General features: G+C 41.0%; 2 protein-coding genes across 3 annotated transcripts in view; one reads left to right on the top strand and one right to left on the bottom strand.

The window, feature by feature from the left end:
* Nucleotides 1-11,635, top strand: part of DNAI3 (dynein axonemal intermediate chain 3) — a 71,240-nt gene extending 59,605 nt beyond the window's left edge. For both annotated transcript variants that reach the window (XM_045547629.1, XM_045547628.1), the window contains 5 exons: nucleotides 3,531-3,661; nucleotides 5,848-6,052; nucleotides 7,551-7,642; nucleotides 8,834-8,956; nucleotides 11,335-11,635. In XM_045547629.1, the coding sequence (XP_045403585.1) occupies nucleotides 3,531-3,661; nucleotides 5,848-6,052; nucleotides 7,551-7,642; nucleotides 8,834-8,956; nucleotides 11,335-11,472 (689 nt within the window). In that variant the 3' untranslated portion in view covers nucleotides 11,473-11,635. The remainder of the gene's footprint in view (nucleotides 1-3,530; nucleotides 3,662-5,847; nucleotides 6,053-7,550; nucleotides 7,643-8,833; nucleotides 8,957-11,334) is intronic.
* MCOLN3 (mucolipin TRP cation channel 3) overlaps nucleotides 1-18,698 on the bottom strand; it is a 123,846-nt gene extending 105,148 nt beyond the window's left edge. Inside the window, exon 1 of the mRNA XM_045547632.1 lies at nucleotides 18,637-18,698. The gene's annotated coding sequence lies outside the window, so the exon portion shown is untranslated. The remainder of the gene's footprint in view (nucleotides 1-18,636) is intronic.
* Between the last annotated feature and the right edge of the window lie 1,118 nt (nucleotides 18,699-19,816).

The raw sequence follows: 19,816 nt of genomic DNA, 5'->3' as shown, positions 1-19,816 counted from the left end.
GTGCCCTACTAAGAACTTTGGACTTTATCCTAGAGCCACCCATAGAATCAGAAAATCTCTCTAGCAGGAGAGCAAGGCCTAGGTTAATTCACTGGTAGAACTCACAGTGGACTCAGGAAGGCCAGCTACGATGGCCCAGCAAAGAGGTAGTGAGGCTGAGGTGCAGGCCTGGGGACGGGCATGGGGGTGGGGATGGGGAGCAGGGAATGGTGGGGAGGAGCTGAGGGGTCTGCATGCCAGGGCTTCATGGCCAACAGGATATGGGTGGCTGGGAAAAGGGGGAGCTGCTTTTCATTTTTTGGCATTTAGTTCATTCAAAAAAAAAAAACCAAAAATAAAAATAGCTTTAACCACGAACTCTAAAAGATTATGTTAATATCTGAAATCATCAGTCCAGTATTTTGTAACATGGGAAGCCAAACACTGTTATTCCTATTGAGTAATGGTTGAAGTATAGGGGAAAGTCAGTGTGTAGATGCTCTGAACTGCGACCTGTGTGCCCTGTTCACATTCTGGGAACCGGCAGCGTTTTCCTTGGGACCTACCAGTCTAGTGTCTCTTGTGAACACCATGGAGGTTTCTTGAGTAAAGATGAGACAACCACTGGGACCTGACCCCTCTTAGTCTGCTTGGAACCCCATGTTCTTATCTCAAATCTACAACCAGGCAGGAAGGAGACTTGCCTCTTCCAAGAAGAAACTCCTAAAAGACAGATTACCCTCGCTGAGCAGTGTGTGATAAAGAAGCCAAATCTAACAAAATTTCCAGGTGATCTAAGTGACAAGCCAAGAAATGCAGGCTGAATGTTGGCAGTGGACACAATCATTTCACGTACTCTACTCACAGATTGGCACATGGCATGTGCCAGGCACTCTTCCAAACACTTGCTGTGGATAACTCATTAATCGTCACAGCAGCCCTGTGCGGTGGCTACCGTAGGTGGCATTGCCAGAATTTGAACCCAGACAGTCTGCCGCCAGAGTCTGTCCTCTTAACCAAATTACTATACTGGGTCCAGCATTAGACAATGACGCTGGAAAACTGCTTTTTCGTTTATAGTAATTCTCTTATAATACTCTGCCCTAGAGGCTCTGGCAGTCCACTTAATAATTTAAGGACAGCTCTGTTCATTGCTAAATGGACAAAGGTCTTTCAAAGGACAAAAAAGAAAAAAGTTATTATGGGCTGAGAACATCTAATGTTTTAAAGTATAAACCTTGCTACTGTCGATATTGTTATCACTGGTGATCATTACAGTTCTCAGAGGCTTCCAGACTTCTAGATGACCTTGCTCACCACAGTGAAGTGGAGTCTAGGGAAGCCTTGCTAACCCTGAGGGAAAACTGGGCTCTGAGAAACTCCGCAACAGCAAGAACAAAGCTGCTGGTTTCCAGGGCTCTCGCACCCTCGAAAGTGATCTTCTAGATCACTTCAAGGTGGCCTTAGAAGTATATCTTCTGTGTTCTCTTTAAGATGGGGCTTTGGTTGGAGGAAAATGGGCCTTTTTTTTTTAATCCAGAAAAGCTACATTTAAATTTTCATTTATTTATTTTTAAAGTTTTAAAGTTTTTTTAAAAAATAATTTTTTAACTTACAGTAAGACACACATAAACATAAAACTTAACCATTTTTAAGTGTATAGTTCAGAGGTGTTAAGTACATTCACATTGTTGTGCACCCAATCTCCAAAATTTTTTTCTTCTTGCAAAACTGAAACTCCATACCTATTAAACACTAACTCCTCTTATCCCCCTTCCCCCAGCCCCTGGCAACCAAATCCTACTTTCTGCTTCTGTGAATTTGCCTACCCTAGGTACCTCATATAGCGGAATCACAGAGTATTTGTCTTGTTGTGACTAGCTTATTTCATTTAGCATAATGTCCTCAAGGTTCACCCATGTTGTAGTGTATACCAGAATTGCTTTCCTTTTTAAGACCGAATAATATCCCATTGTACGTATATACCACGTTTTGTTTATCCATTCACCTAACAGTGGACACTCGATTGCTTCCACCATTTGGCTATTGTGAATAACGTTGCTATGAACATGGGTGGACAAATATCTCTTTGAAACCCTGCTTTATGAGTGTCGTACAAGATTTATTAAATCTTTTTCTGCTTAATTTCTCATCAGTGTTCTAGGGGAAAAACCTATCCCTCACATAGCTATTAAATGATAAGATTCAGAATAATTCTGTGGTTTTAGTATAAAGCAGCCAGACACTGTGGTCTGGCCTAGACAGGCATATATTTTTATGGCCATCCCTGGGGCTTGTGAGTGTGGGCAACAAGGAATGAGCAGCATTAAGCTCTGCAGCCAGCCCTGCGGGAGAGGAAATCCAAGCAGAATCCTCCTGTTCTCTGGGTAAAGAGACCTGAGAAGCAGGAAGACCTCCGGGCCTGGGGCAGAGACAAAAGGGAGCCCTGATCTCAACATCCAAACTTCCTCCCTTAGTATTCCCAGCTTCAACTGTGGAAACTCCATGGCTCTTATCAGAAACTTGGCTGTCGTCCTCAGCATTTCTTTTCTCATCCTTCCTATTCAAGCCATCTCCAAGTCCTATCAATTCTAGCTCACAAATACTTCTCCATTGCACCCTAATCCAAGCCACCATTCTCTCTCATCAGAACTACCATGACAGCCTCCTCTGATATTCCCTCTTCTAATCCATTCTCCCAACAGCAGCCAGAGAATCTTTTGGAAATGTCAGCCAGATTGTCTCACTTCTAGGCCTAAAGAATTCATCAAAACATAGTATACTTATTTAAAAAATTGAAAATGTTGAGCCCTATTGCAAACACATTATCATTAGATTGTCTGACACCATGCCAGAGACAGGGACACTTATTCTTGTTTTGTGTCTGGGAAAAATGAATATTTCAAATGGCATATTCACAGGTAAAAAAAAACAAAAAACAAAAAAACCCACAGTATACTTAGGATATAATCTAAACTCCTTTCTGCAAGGCCCTGCGTAGTCTGCACTGTCCTGGTCCTGTTCATTTCATATATCCCACACTGGGATCACCTTCACAGAAGCCTTTTCTGAAGTCCAAATTACAAATGCCCCTTGCTATTCTTTCTTATAATATTTTTCCTTCATAATCCTTTTGACAATTTTTAAATCATATACTTTGGGATTTGTTTATTGAGTATTAGTCTTTCCCACTGGACTGTAAACTCCATGAAGACAGGATCACGTTTGTTTGCTAACCACTGTTTACCCAGCCACCTACATACTTGGTACATGTAGGCAATCCACAAATATTTATTGAAAACTGAATGAATTAATGAATGAGTAAATGAATAAGAACATGTAGTATTCCTCTGAGCCTGAAAAGTGGCCCTGATGGGAAGTTCCCAGGATTTTCCATATAAAGAGAAGGAGCCATCCCTTGACAGATTTATTCACCCTAAACTCTGGCTCTTCACTCTTGGACCTCATTAATTGGGACCTGTCTGTCCATTCTTCACTGTGGGAATGTAAACAATGTTATTAAAGATGATACGGCCTTTCTACTCCAACAGCAAAGAAGCCAGTGAGCCTCTACACTGTCCATGATGGAGCTGTCCACACTGTTCAGAGATCACCTTTTTACAACGACATTATTCTCACCGTTGGTGGGTGGAACGTGGCCATCTGGAAAGAAAATGTGACGGTAAGTTGCCTGCAAAAGGGAGGAATGGGTGTGTGGTCCTTTGCTATTGAGAAAGACAATAGAAAGAACAGCCTGTTCTAACATAACAGTGCCTTTGGGATATTTTTTAGAGAAATTAGAACAGATGGTCAGGGCTCCAGCTTGTCAGCAGAACCACTGTGAGCCTTTTGAAAACACATCCATTTGCTTTTCTTTCCTGAGGGAAGGAAAGAACATTTATGAATCCTTTGATGTCTGAAACCTCATAGTCTTTTCTTTGAAATATCTGCTGTGGGCAGTTGATTTGGCTTGTATTTTGTCCCCCCTTTAAAATACAAGGTGGGATGCTGAGTTCTCTATGAAGTCCAAGGAGAAACATAGGGTCTGTCATCTTTGCTTCTGCACTAGGAATGTGTTGACTGGCAGGTTCAGAAAGTGGGAGTGAGTAAGCCGTGGGGTCCAACACCAGGCAGATCACAGCCTGTCCCGAGACACACACGGGCCAAAGTGAGGCAGGAGCGAGAGTCTGGTCAGGATTAGGAGAGGGGCTAGATCCAGGCAGGTAGGAGCTCAGCTGCCCAAAACCAGAAAGACTGACAAAATCCAGTGAAGCTAGGGTGTTGGGAAATCAGTACTTTCGGTGGAAGTGTAAATTAATATTTCCTTTTGGTGAACAATTTGAGAAGATTATCAAAAGGTGAAATATATATATATCTATTTCAGAGTTGGAATATATATATATTCTTTGGCCTAACAGTTCTACTTGTGGAACTCTAAGTGACACAAATACTCAAATATGTATGTGAATATATGTACAAAGCTATCACTGAAAACAATTAGAAACTACTTCAACGTCCATCAACAAAAGGACTTTTATGTTATACCAATGTAATTCTGCATGTTTGAGGGGTATTTTTTCAATGAGCAAGTTTTGCAGTAAAAAGAAAAAAAATTCAGGCAAGATGGTGCAAAGACGACTATTCGGGGGCCGGAAACCTGGTTATCCATAGAAACTGAAGTCACTGGGAGAAGTGGACAAGGAGAACAGGTTTGAAGTGTCATCTCTAAGGAGTTTATGAACGTATGACATTCTCCTTCCCCACAGGAAAGTTTCTCATACGTGTATTGGAGGGTAGGAGACAGCTCCATGGTTTAGTTTAGTCCCCGCAGATGTGAGTAGACAAATGAGGACACCTGGTTGCTAGATGGAGCCTGACAGTGGGTTGAAAGCCTGATCTTTTTCTGTAAAAACTGCCCAAAGAATGAAATTACCCCATGGTAGAGAAAAGAAAAGATGATTTCATGATGCTTTGGTGGCCTAAAACCTCTTCCAAATATATTTATGGGCTGTCAGATGCTTCCACTTGAAGTTACTTAATGAGAATTTTTCAATTTGCTGTTGATTTTCAACATGCAGCTCACAGCTGGAATTGACAGATTTTTCATTTGCTTTTACTAACTACCAGAGCTGTTTCCATGGGAAGCAAATATCTGGTAGCAAAGTAAAGGTATGAGCAAAATGTCCTTATAATCTTTACATATCTAATGTCCACCAATCTCTGTAGAAAGAGTAACGGATTTAGAAGTAGCTGGATTATTAGAACCATCAACAGTTCAATTGGAAGGTTTGATCTTTTCTAAAAAGCAACTACAATTTTTTTTCAATGGTTTATGAAAACAAGCAGGAAAGAGGGGAAAAAGGCTGGGCACAGTGGCTCACACCTGTAATCCCAGCACTTTAGGAGGCCGAGGCGGGAGGATCACTTGAAGCCAGGAGTTTGAGACCAGCCTGGGCAACATAGTGAGAACTGGCCTCTACAAAAAATAAAAATAAAAAAATTAGCTAGGCATGGTGTGCGCCTATAGTTCCAGTTACTTGGGAGGCTGAGGTGGGAGGAACACTTAAGCTTAGGGGTTTGAGGCTACAGAGAGCTATGATCACACCACTGCACTCTAACCTAGGAAACAGAGTGAGACTCTGTCTCAAAAAAAGAAAGAAAGAAAGAAAAAGAAAAGAAAAACATACAGGAAAGAAAGGAGCTGGTGTTATATAAAAATCCTGCAAGAAAAAGAAGACTTCCTGGTGCACATAATTTTGCTGTCATGTGATCATAGCCAGCTAGATTGTACTTAAAGAAAATCATTGTGAATTTCCCTCTGATAATGACAAAATCTTTTCATTTGTCTTTTTAAAAATTTGCTTAAAGACTGGGCCCCTCCTTCAGTCATGCTGTGCACCAAAAAGGTACACCTCAGGGCACTGGTCCCTGACAAGGCCTGGAGTTTTCTATATTGGCCGAGAAGATGGATTCGTCGATATCTGGGACCTTCTAGAGAAAACCCATGAACCAGCGCTGTCCCAAAATATTTGCATCACTGTGATCACCTACATCAAACCCTGGACCTTTTCTTGTATGTTAATTCTAATCAAATGAGCTAAGTCATTTTGGGTAACTTGGGAACATTTTGATACTTTTCTGGAAAGCCTCCCGTGTTTTTTCTCAAGTTTTTGTTTTTCTTCCCACCCACCCCTTCTCCTTCCTTCCCTCTCTTCCCTTCCTCTCTGTTTCCTTCTCTTCTCCTATCTTCCCTTTCCTTCCCATCCCTCCTTTTCCTTTCCTTTCTCTCTTGTTCTCAAATCTTGGCTACAACACGAGCTTTCCTCACTGTTTTGTCTCATTTTCCCTGGTTTCTGAGCTACATTTCATATGCCTCAGCAGAGCCAGTTTTGAACCACAGGATGGAAAGCGTCCTTCTCATCTCCTCCAGTCAGACAGGGTGATCCCTAAATCTTTGCTACCTTTTGCTGCTTCTTTTCCAGATAGAATAAATTTTCTTCCTTTAACATTTCATTATGCCACGTTTCCATATTTTGTCACTTATGGTTCTCCCCTGGACAACATCAAGCATTTCTCTTCATTAGATATAATGACTCTCTGGGACCTCTGAATCACTTATGAGGAAAAATAAATGTCTAACAAAGGAAGCATAAATTCAAGGATGTGTCTATGGAAACATAATTTATTTCCTTTGCCCCAATTTTTCAGTTTTGCCCAAATAGTACTTTCCATGTAAATTGATTATATTTGCCCTTTTAAAAGAAGTTTCCTTTTGTTTCCAAATGTATGCAGGCATAAAATTATCTTTCTATCCATTTCTCTCTCAGAAACCTTAGATTTGGAAACTCAGTCTTGAGAATCTCTAGAGGGTCACAGTCTGACCAGTGCTTAGCCATATGTGTCACCAAAGTGTATTTTCCCATTTTTGATACAAAACATGACTTTTGTGTACCTACAGGAATTATGAGTCCAGGATTTAGCAATTTGAACCATTCCTTCTGAAAATGAAAAGAAGAAAAAAAGCCCATACATGATGAGATAGAAAATTAAAATTCTTGAACACTTTGTGTATTATACCCATTTTAAATGCTCAAAGGAAGCAATTTGTTTTTATAATGAGAAAACTGTGGTTCTGGCTGTGTCTTTGAAATCCATTAAAGGATAATGGTATCATTTAGCCCTTCTGTGTTTGGTGAAAATGTACTTTATGACTTTTCTTTGAAAATCTTTGGTTCCCCAGCTTTCTTCTCAAGTCCACCCAGCAGGCCCAACCACAAAGGCGTCAACCTCAGCTGGGAGCCACACTCCTTAAATAGACAGCAGGAAAGCAAGATTTGAGGTGGCAGGGTGTCTGACAAGCTCAGGGTCTTAGTTTTCAATTCATCAACTGGAAAAAATGGCTTTTACACGTGTACATGGTCCAGTCATGAACATCTTATGAAGATGCCAAGATCACTGTATCCATAGCAGGTCCTTTGGGAGACCACAAAACAAAAATACATTTCATATTTAACCTCTTAAGATGGCCTTCTGTTTGCTGACTTTTTCTTCCCATTTTTTAAATTTTTCAGCTAAGCAGCAGTTTATAGCCATTGCTGATTATTATGGAACCCTGCATATATTAGAAATTCCTTGGACATTAAGTCACCCTTCCACCAATGAGGTTTGTAACTTTTGGCTTTGAGGATTTTTGTGACCAGATATTGCTGAGGCATGTCTTAAAAGCATGTTAGAAATGACAGCATTTTTGCTCTATAAGGGAACAAAAGATTCATGCAGTCAAAAATAAGAGGGTGTATTTCTGTTGTATGAGTTAAATAGTTCAAAGATTAAAAACAACAACAAAAACCAATAAAACCTAGACATGAGATGGGAAGGAAGCTAAGTAAATGAAGTCCAGACTCTGAGAGAATAATTGATTTGGGGATTCATAATCATAGAATGTTATTTTCCAGTTGTAACTGAGGAGCGGGATGCTTATTTCAGCAATGTTCCCTGAGGGCCCAGTTGACATTTTTATGCTTCTCTCTTCCTCCCCTACCCCCACCTCCTCCTCCCTCAACTTGATGTATTGCAGGTAGCACATCTGAACTGGCAGTATTCTGCACACCCCCTGCCCTGTACCCACCACCCAAGTACTTCAAACAATATTAATCATGAGGTTTTAAAAAGATCAATGAATAGAAATACATAAATATATATACAACTGACATTAAATATATACATTGCAATCCACTGCAGGTCCCAACAACATCAGCCTAGTTACTGGCAGGTGAAAATCTTTCTCTCCCTGATTGCCTTCCCCAAGGTCTCTGCTGACTTCTCTGCTTCTATTTTTATGCCTACATGCTAAGCTCTCTGGGGGCCAGGAACTTGGCTTTGCTTTCATTCCCTTTAAGGTTCTACATTGATATCCTCATCTGAGTTTTCCAAGTTTGGTTGGTGATATGAAATTTCGCTCAGTGTTAGAAGTAAGAAGGGAGAAAAGGGAAAATATCAATCCCTGATATTGCTGTTTTTTGAAGTTCTCCCCTTCCAGCCCTGCTCTGGAAACCTCCGAGTCACAGGGACTTATCTTATCACAGTAGACCCCAATTTGAGCTAGTTTCTCAGGTAGTAGGCCTGTAGGCACAGCTTCCAAATTGCATTCACCTGAAAGATTTGAGGTAGTCTCAAAGTAGGTAATCTACATAATGACTAGATAGGTGGTCATTAGGTAAAGATCAAGTAGATTAGGGACGTGGATTGGGTAGGTAACCTACCTAATTAGGAGCAGCAGGAATTCTAAGAGAACCTAAGGAAGGACATGGGACTTCCTGTGGGTTACCTTCTCATGGGCTTTTGTTTCCTACAGATATCAAGTGTTAATCACTACTTTGAAAGAGAAGTCAAGCATCTGGAATACGTAGAACAGCGCAAAAGTATTCGTGAGCAAGAAAAGAAAGAAATGGAACTGGAAAAGGAGAAGAAAAAAGTTGTAAGTTAAACTTCAGGAGTGAAACTGGCTTTCCTCTAACACCAGTGAAATATGTTGGTTTAGCTTACTCCACAGTTTCCAGAGGAAAGTTATACCTTTTCACATTCTTCTCTTGTTCTCATTAGAGTCAAGAGGACATTGCTTTGATTTCTTAACTCACTGTGAGTGAGAACTGCCAGTTGGACACCTAGTGAGATCCTATCCAACTTAAGTTTCTGAAATTGTCTATATTTCAAAGTCCTTTAGTATAAATACACTTATTCAAAATCTGAATGCTTTCGTTATATAGAATTTTAATATCTGGTCAATAATGCATTAAAACAGGCAGTGGGAAAAGAGCTGAATATGGAATCAAGACATGTGGGCTCAATCCCAACTCTGCCACTTACTCGCTATGAGACTGGAGCAAGACTCCCATCTTTGCTGAGCTTCAGCTCTCCCGTCTTGAAAATGGGAATACTGATAACTACCTTTTAGGATTACTGTAAGGCTTTCAGCAAATAACTGGAAAAATTTTAGACTTTCAGTAAATGGGAGCTATTATAACAATAACAATAGATGGGTACATGATAGATACATAGATACACAGGTAGATAGATACATAGGCAAGAGAGAGAGATCTGTCTTACCATATATAATATACTGGAGCTGTCAAACTTGAAATAGAAGAAAATTTGTTGTGGGACACAATCATTCTTAAACTTTATCAGAAAGGAAGCTAAGCTCAAAAGCCCCCCACTCTCCTCTTTCTCAGCTCCTCCCTGTTTGATATGAATTCTGTGACTCTTGCTCTTCCCTTGCCCACTGGAATTTGGGGCTTTTAAATTTCTGTGACGTCATCTTTTCTCTCTCTCTCACATGAGGTCATCTCAGTCTATGTTTCTACTTCTTTCTCATTTCCTCCCTTGTGGCACCAGCAATTTCATCATTGTTCCCACCTGTAGTTTCTTTAGAGCCAAATACGTAGCCTCCTCCAACAGAATTATTCATGTGAGACCCTCAGTCTTAATAAAAAGCACCAGTGTGTGGAAATATTTTAATGTACCGCATTAGGAACTAGGTTAACATTATCACTTATTGATAGATACTAATTAGTGCAATAAAAGCAGAGGGTCTTATTTCAAAAACATTGTTTAGTGGTAACAAAGTATAAAAGAATACCAGTTAATTAACTTTTCATTGTGTTCCACTGCCATTAATAAAAACAAATTGGCCTTGGTTTTGTTCTTTGTGCACTTAACAGACACTGGTTGAAATTCTGTTGTGGGAGATAATCTCCTCCTACCCCAGCAATTATCCACAATTATCATGAGTGTTTAAATACCGTAGCGACAGCTCCTCATTATCTGCATCAAGTGGAACAAGTAGAATTGTGGATAATAAAAAAATAATTTGCATGTGAAATACTTTTAAAACACCCGAATATTATAATAATTGTATCTTAAAATTGTACTGAGCTTTTTAGTTTCCAAAACTTTTCCAACTCCTCCTTGTATCTTCATTTCATTTGATGCAGTACCTCTTTTAAGTAGAGCTACCACTTCTCAAATTTTCCTAGAACTAGGTGGTAGATAAGTGAATGAATTTAAAAGGGTTCCTCTATTACATTTAGAACATGAAAAAGGTCTCTAAGGAAAAACAACTATTGTTGGTCAGAAATGTCTCCTCATAAGCACCTGCTGATGAAGGGGAAATGAGAACAGTAACTGCAACAACCTCAGAGGATGGCAGTGGGCATTAGATGAGTTGCAATATGTACAGCACTTAGCCAGTAACACACAATGTAGTAGTAGGTGTTCACTATTAATATTATTACAGAGGGCAGGGAACAATCACACATTGGTCCAGCAAGGCTGGTCTTTGTGAACACCCACCAGGCGCCAGGATGAGGCTGTGTGCTTCACCTGAAGATTCCAGGAAACCCATATACCCTTCTATTTGCAGACATCAAGTCTGGATACAGCTCACTCCTTAAAGGGAATTTTCCAAACTGGAATTTCAGCTGTAGACTCAAAGCTGGGAAAAGTAGTAGTTGCCATGTGAGCTACAGCTATGCCATCTATATGAGATTTAGGAGAGGAGGGACTTCAAAAGAATTCTGCAAGCTCTAGGCAGTTACTCACCCTCCAGGCTACACCATGGAGACAAGAGTCATCGGGAGGAAGACTGGAAGAGGGGATTTTTTTTTTTTTTGGAGAAAGGGATTGGAGGGCCGTGTCTTCCCCACTCCCCATTTCCCCAGCACTTCAGACACCTCCCGCCCTCCCACCCTCTCGCAAACCCCTTCCAGGTCAACTGCTCACAGACAGCCCCTTCTTATCCTTTGCTATTTTTAACTAACAGCATCTTATAGGGATGTCTTGTTTTTCTCCCGGTAGAAAACATATCAGAAGTCAAAAGAACAAATAGAGGCTGAGATGAAAATTGACTACGACAGTTATTTGGAGTTGGAAAAGACCGTCCTCATGAATCTTGGCCTAGACAAAGTCATAGAGAAGATGTCATTCATAGAATAGACATAGAAAAGCTTTCTGAAGATGTGCCTGAGGGACTTTGTGGGACCCCTCCTTCTTTTATTCATTATTTTTTACATAAGATGAACTAGCAAACTGAACATATATAGGCTTATTTATAAATATAGACTGTTATTTCACTGCTATTAAAGCTTTGGAATTATAACAGTAAGATTTGTTTCCATTTTTGTACTGAATATGAACGTTTTCAATAACAAAATTTGTATTTTTCTATAGTAATAGAGAGCTTCGGACATCCCCACACGCAGTCCTTGCTGTCCACACGGAGGCCCTACTCCCAGGCAGAAGGGGAAATCAAACTTTGCTCTTTTACCTCTCAGCTTGCTTTTCATCACCTCTCCAAAAAGTGCTTCCCCTGGGTCACTGCACAAATTGTAGGACCATGTGCTAAACAAAATGTTAGCGAATTGAATCCAGAAAAAAAAAATATATATATATATATATTTAAAGGATAACACATGAAACTCAAGTTGGATTTATCCAGAGAATATATAGTTAATTTAATCATAGAAAATGAATCAGTGATTGAGTAAAGGAGAGAAACTATGATACCACATAGATGCAGAAAAATATATGATAAAATTTGACATCCATTCATGCTAACAATAAAAAATTCTTAGCAACTATAGAAAGAAGCGAATTCCCTTAATCTGATGAAGGGCATGTGAACCAATCCTACACCACACATCATACTTAATTGTGAAAAGTTGAAAGCTTTCTTCCCAGACATAGAACAAGACACAGGGCTCACCAGCAGGTCTTCTAGTCCACATAGGGGGCTTAGCCAGTGTGGGCACAAGAAGGCAACAACAGCATGTGAAACTGCCTGAGCGGCAGATCTTGGAGTCATATTGTGAAGGCTCCCATAAACTAAGTTCAGGAAGCCAGATCATAATTGGTGGAGAGAATTAATAGAAAGGCTAAGCAGGAAGGTGACATGATCGGCTTTATTTTGAGGAAGATAAGGAATGGATTAGAGTGCAGAGAGTCTCACAGCAGGAAATCCTATTAGGAGGCAGTAGTTCAAGGTAAAGGATTAGGATGCCCTGTACTAAAGCCTAATGTGGAAATAGAAACGAAAGGCTTTCCTGTGCCCTGCCAGCCCCGTGCAGGCAGGCTGTGCACTGTCTCCTGTCGTGTCCCTCAGCCCTCTCCCCTGCCTCACCCCCACCCAGTCACGCCGGCCTCCTGTTCACCAGACATGCCCGGCGTCTTCCCACCCCTCGGGTGCTTGCTGTTCTGCACCTTCTCCAGAGATCTTATTTTATTTTCATGAGTTCACTTAAAAAGAATGTGCTGAGTGCCTACTATGTGCCAGGCTCTACCATTTTAGACAAGGTTGTCAGGGAAGCAGAATTTGAGCAAAGACCTGAAGGGAGCGAGGGATTTCCCGCTGCGGTCTCCTAGGAGAAGTGTGCTCCGTGACCCGGTCCCCACCCTCGGTGCAAAAGAAGCTGGGACTGCAGAGAACAGGGGTGTCATGACTGTGTGACACAAGCCACTACCTGGGGTGGGCACATTGCTGTCTTAATCAAAAGCAGGGCTTGGTTAGGATAGGAGACCAGAGTAACGGATATTGGATAAGTGTCTGCCTTAGGGTTATCCAATAAAGAGCTTAGTACAGTGGCTAGTAGATCATAGCAAGCAACAAATACATTTTGCTATTATTTTGCCTAATTTACAAACACAAAATGATTGTAACATTCTTGCTGTAGAAACTAAACATGCGGCTCCTCCTGCTTAGGCGAGCAGTTATTACCAGTTCAGGCTGGTATTTTCATTGTGGGTTTATAAGCTCAGCCTTTCCAGGTCTCGTCACCTTCACCAGCCCACGGCCGCCGAGGGCTCAGAGAGGCAGCCCTAGCCCACGTTCGGTGGGCTGTCACCCCACCTGCTGACCGGGGGTCCCAGCCTTCTGCCAAGTGCCTCCGGCTGAGTCCCGTAGCCCCTGGGATGAAGGTGGCGTCACACGTGTTCGAAAACAAGCCCACACCCACCAGGCCCTCGAGGCTCCCTTCGCTCAAAATGCCAGAGCTGCCTGGCGGCCTGTGCCACGGAGACGGTGCTGGGACGGTGCTTCTGCGTCAGGTCAAACCCGGCAGGAGGCAAACGCCGGACAGGAGTGGATGAGCCAGAGATGCACTGCGGCGAGAGCAGGAGGGGTCTGGAGAGCCTTCAGCCCTCCACGCAGGGCTGGGACCCGTGGAAGGACAGAGGAAGGGGCTGAGGACAGGTGGGGGGAGGCTCAGGCCACGCGGCACGGCTGAGCTACATGTTATAGTTCCCTAGGTCACCCTCGCCTCCTTCCCAGGGGCGAGTTCTCTCCGAAGCTCTCCAGCCCCTCCGGTCTGGCTCAGACCCTCCATTCGGCGGACAAGGCCACACATGCTGCATGCAGAACGCAGCTGAGGCTCAAGCTGGGGCGCTCGCCACCCCCAGCTGCAGGTGCAGGGACGCTGGGCGTGAGTGGACATGGGCTGACTGGCGCCCCCTTCCCATCCCCAAAGCTCCAACACTCCCCCGCCTGCACTTGCCCCGGGTAGGGCAGGTGTCACTTCCATCCCCATTTTAGTCTCAGTTACCTCATCTGTAAAATGGGGATAATGATTATACCTCCGCTGCCTCATGCAGAGACAATGTATATAAAGTACCTGGCACATAGTTGGTGCTTCATGAATGTTGTTTCCTTTTCTTGCTTGTCTCAGGTGCAGGCGCACACACACCAGAGATAATCTCTGATTTTAATATTTCTGGTACTACTAATAACAGGAACGTCTCCCAGACTCAGATGTGACTTAGGCAGGGACTAAGCATGCCTGGTTTAATATTAGCCTTTGATCATTTTAATATGAGACCACAAATGGTGGACATAATATTTAAAATATGAACAGCTTTCTTTTTTCCAAAACTTAAAATGCCACTCAGAAAATTAATCATTCTAATAATATTTGATTTGTTTAGATTAAATTTAATTATCATTCAGCTTTACAAATTGCTTTTTACCCACCAAGAAATGTGTAATTAAACCAGCATATTTTTGGATCCTCAGATAAACACATTGTCTGTGTGCACTTCAGACAAAAAGGCAGTTAGCGCCAGTGGACAGCGGCCCAGGTGCTCTTTGTAGCCTCCCTAATCCACCACTGTAAATAATTAACATCTCCCTGTGCCCTTCTACCCCGCAGCGCTGCCCAGGGTGGGTGGCATTCCACTCCGTTGCTAGGTTGCCATTGCCAGAGCAGATCTTGTGTAACTGAGCAAGGTCCTCACAACGGAAATTAAATAAAAAGGGCAGATGAAACCCTGCGTGACGAATTCACTCCTTCCATGGTGACGAGCTGTGTGCGAGTCACACAGGCTTATGTGGAACAACTGCCACCCCGTCAGAGTAGAATCCCACACACCAACAAAACCAACCTTGGAAGTTTATGGAGAAACGATGGATTTATTTAAATTATGTAATTGTTTTCAAATGCTTTCTCGTTAATGAATATGATATACAAAATATACACAATGTGGCAAATAACATAGGCCATTTCCCTGCAGCAGTGCCAATGCCCCAAACTTAAAAGGATAGAAAATAAAGTTTCTCGAACTCACCTGTGTGTGTGATATTCTGGGATGTTTTTATTCTTCTTAAAGAGGAGAAGGAAGGATGATGTAAAATAGAAGATTTTACAGTCTTCCCTGTCAATTAGAGATACATTTTCCAGCCCTTTTTAAGAATCATATTTCTAAGAATAGTTTCTCTTTGGAAAAAAACCTCTAAAATAGAAAATAACACTAAGTCAAATCTAAAACATGAAAAGCAGATAGTCATGTCTGCAGGACTGGACAATAATTACTGACTGTCATCAGTACAGAGACAGCCAAGTAGAGTTCACTCTCGGGCCTTGTAATGTGGGGCAAATAACCTCTCTGAGCCTTCATTTCTTCATCCAAGAAATGGGGCTAATAATTCCCACTGCCCAGAATTATGAAAATTAAATAAGATAAAACATATGAAAGTACTTTGTAAAGTCTAAATGCTATAAAAAAAAAGTGGAATAATATTTTTTTCCAAAGTGCTGAACAACTTTGGGATTCTGAGGTGACTTTTGAATAATCAAAGGAAGTTTACTGTAGTATATTCTTATTACATTGTAATTCCTGATAGCATTTAATTAACATTCTGCTAACCAAGATGTTCCATTCTCTCACCCCACTGGATAAATAAACAATATACATATATTAGCAGCCAATTAATTAGGCTTAACCATCATATACGTCTTAAAGTTTGAAACTTAGAAAAAGGGAAAAAATCAGACATTATCTTATGAGAGAGAGCCACCTATTTAAAAGGTAGGATAGCATTTTGTATGTCCCTCTCAACCCTATCCATGTCAACCAGGGAACCACGTAGACGTCACTCAGTTGTATGTGTTTTATTTTTTGAGACTATCAGAATTTTCTTTGCATTTCTCCAACAGTCCGTCTCAGTGCAGCATTAGGAGAGGGCAGACCATGGAGAAAACACCTAGGCTCTAGAGGGAGTAGTGGGGAAGCGTCTGCAATGACACATTACGGACAGAATTTGAAACAAAAAGACTCTTTGCATCCATTCATTTGAGAATCTTAATTTTAATTGATTGAGAATGCCAGAAAATCTGAGTGGGGAGGGAAGTGGCAGAAACCATTCGTGCCTGTCCAATATCCACATGCACCTCTACATTTGCCGTCTCCTCAGCAGTGAGATCGGGGTTTTGCAGCTGAATTCTAGCCAGTAGGATGTGGGTGGAAGTGATGGAAACCACGCCGGGCCTGACCTACCCATCTCACGAAATCCTCCAACTTTGTCTTCCCCTGCTACGTATTTCACAGGCCATAATTTATAAAATAGAGGAAAGTTTCTCTACCTGTATCAGACTTTTCACAAGAAGGAAATAACTCTTTATTATGTTAAACCACTGAGACTTCAGGGTTTATTTGTTAAATCATAGCCAAGCCCATCCTGATGAATTCAAGTAGATTAGAGAACTACTCTGTCTCTTTAGAACAGATGTGCACAACTATCAGTTGGAACCCAGGAATTGGACTTAAATCTATACACAGTTAATAAGACACCAAGAAAATAAAAAAAAAAAAAAAACCAAAAAACCAAGACCAAGATATCAAAAGGGAAAAAAAGCTTACCCAAATTGAAGATTACCTGGGTCTATGGGTTAAAAGAGTATATAATATTCTAAGAAAATTCCAAATCATGCAGTAAGTAGGTGAATTGGGATTTAGGCACCACTCCAAATCCCATGCTCTTGAATACTTAACTCTGAAGGCAAAGTGGTTGTTTAAAGATCAGATCTGAGCTCTGTCACTTCCCTGCTTACATGTTTCAATGGCTCCTCCTGGCCTTTGGGTCTAAGCTCTTTGCTTGTGTCTGGCCCTGCTTGCTTTGTGTTCTCATCTCTTACGGTTTTGCTCTCCTTTCTCCAGCCGTTTCATTCCATGCTATTCTCCACACATGCTGTACTCTCTCCCTTCTCTACTTCCTTGAAAATGCTATTCCCTTTCCATGGATAAAAAGCTACCAAGAATTAAAAAATGCTATAAAACAAATTAGTGTGTTATGCAGCACAATAGTATCTTTATACATTTGAAAAATAATTTATATATAGTCTTTCTATGGAGAATGAACAGTGCTCATAAGAATTTGTTTAGAGATTATAAAAGGAATCAATAATATGATATTAATCACTTTAAAAGTCACAAAGTAAGAAAATATCTGGATCATAGAGCTTTGGAGTCAGAATCCTGAACACTCAGCCACTTACTTATAAGCTTTAATAATTTAACCATGACGAGCTTCTGCTGTGGCAGGAGGATTTCTCAAAACTGGCCAGAGCATTTCTTCTCTACAAAGGTCACAGAAAAAAAAAAAAAAGGCCAGAGTAATATTCCCTGCCCCACATACTCACGCCACACCCCCATCAAGAGACAGACTCTATTTCCCCTCCCCTGGAAATTGGGAAGGGCTCTGTGGTTGCCTCAACTAATAGAATGCAGTGGAAATGACACTGAATCGCTTCTGAGGCCAGGTCATGCAGGACTACACAGCTTCCACCTGGCTTTCCCTCACTGGGCACTTGCCCTGCGAACCCAGCCACTGTGATGTGGCAGTCCATGGAGAGGGCACACGTGGCTGTGCTGGTCAACAGCTCTAGCTAAGGTTTCAGCCAAGAGCTAGTGTCAACTACCAGACATGAGAGCAAATGAGCCTTCAGATGATTCCAGACCTGAGCCTTTCAGCTACCCCAGCTGATGCTGAGTGGAGCAGAGATGAGCTAGCCCTGCCTAGACCTGCCTAAACTCAGATTTGTTGGAAAAGGAAATGTTGTCATTATTTTAAACCACTAAGTTTTGGGATGGTTTGTTATGTAGCAATAGATAGCTGGAAAAACCACCTCACATGGCTCCTGTGAGGATTAAATGAGGTAGAATATATAAAATTCCTAGTAGAGTGTCTGAAAGATAGTAATCCTTAATAAATGTTAGTTACCTAGAATATGTCAATAACTGTGGAAATTAGCCCCAAATAGTATGTTTACTTATTTCTATCTCTGTTTTGTTCCAGGAAGGATTATAAAGGAGTATAGTATATAGCAAATCCCCGCCTTTAATATATATAATCAAGTAGAGACAATAAGCCACATAGTCAAATAACTATAACAGAAAACAAAGTGAAACAAGTACTACATGTCTTAAAAACTGATAAAGGTAAATATTAAACTATAAATAGTGGAAACCTCTGGTGAGTGGGAGTGCAAAGACATAGGACCATATCAAAGCAAGGCCCTGGTAGTTTGGTGCAGCTAGAGTGGGGGAGGGGAAGGCAAGAAACAGGTGAGCTTAGGGGGTTAACAAGCCCCTGCTTATATCATGAAAGGCCATTATAAACTCATTTTTTAACACTGGTTCAAAATATATAATTTTGTTTCAATGTCTGCAAAGCACTCATTGAAAGAAAAGCAATTAACAAGAACAATTACAAGTAACAAGTTGAAAAAAATAGCAAAATTAATTACAGAACATTGTGAGTAGAGCTCTGTATTAGTTTCACAACAAATTACCATGAACTCAGTAGCTTAAAACAATAAAAATGTGTTCACTTACAGTTCTAGAGGGTAGAAATCCGAAACCGGCAGGGCTGATTCCTCTGGGCGCTCCACTGGAGAATGGGTTCCTTGCCTTCTCCCGCTTCCGCTTCCAGGGCCGCTGGTACTCCTTGACCTCTAGCTGCGTCACTCTCACCTCTGCTTCCACCGGCACAGCCCCTTTTCCTCTGTGATAGTCAAATCTCCCTTTGTCTCCCTTTCATAAGAACACCTGTGATTACTTTTAGGACCCATCTGGATAGTCCAGGAAAACCTCTCCATCTCAAAATCCTTAATTATATCTATCAAATCCTTTTTGCCATATAGAGTAACATTCATAAGCTCCAGGGATTAGAGCATGGGTATCTGTGGGGCCATTATTCAGCCTACCACAAATTCACAGATAGATTCCAAAACTGGAGGGCAAATCCAGCAAAGACTTTACCTATTAGTTTACTATTTTCTGTATGTGAAACAAAGGATAAAACTTAATAAAGGGACACAAAAAAGGTCAGCCTCCAAACAAATAATAAAAAGTGTGACTTACAAAAAAAAAAAAAGAAAAAATTATTTGAGTTAGTGGATTAAAGAACAAACTTGAAAAGGTGTCGCTTAGACATACTTTCTCAGGGCAGCAAAAGCACTTTGCACAGTGATTTAAACATAACACTAGCAGAAATTCACTTTTATTATTATTTCTCTCTCTTTTTTCCTTTTCCATTTTTTGGCTTGTAAAGGTCAGGCTTGTAGAATAAGGTTTTTAGAGCATTCAAGGAAGCAGTGAGTGGGGAGTGCTAATGGAGAAATTGACAAAGTATTGACTTCTGGTACTAAAAAGAGAAAACATTAGCCAGAACAAAATTGTGATGTGTGGAAGGAATCTAAATGCCCACCAACAGGAAATGGCAAAGTACATTATGTTCATCAGAAAAAATACTATTCTTCAGCTGTGATGAGGAACAATATACATTTGTTCATTTCAACAAGAAAGTCCACAAATTATCAAGAGAAAAATCATGTTGTACAATAATATGTATAATATGACCCCAGTTATGCAAAATTTGTATGTGTATTTGTACCAATATGCAGATATTCATATTTCTCTGTATATTTGTAGAAAAGTCTAAAAGTGTAGCCATCAAAATGTTAGTTATGTTTACTTCGGAGGGCTGGAATGGGAGGAGGTTGGTGCGTGGCTC

The sequence above is a fragment of the Lemur catta genome, chromosome 3, assembly GCF_020740605.2.
Source record: "Lemur catta isolate mLemCat1 chromosome 3, mLemCat1.pri, whole genome shotgun sequence".
NCBI lineage: Eukaryota > Metazoa > Chordata > Mammalia > Primates > Lemuridae > Lemur > Lemur catta.
This window is presented reverse-complemented; position numbering and strand designations above follow the sequence as displayed.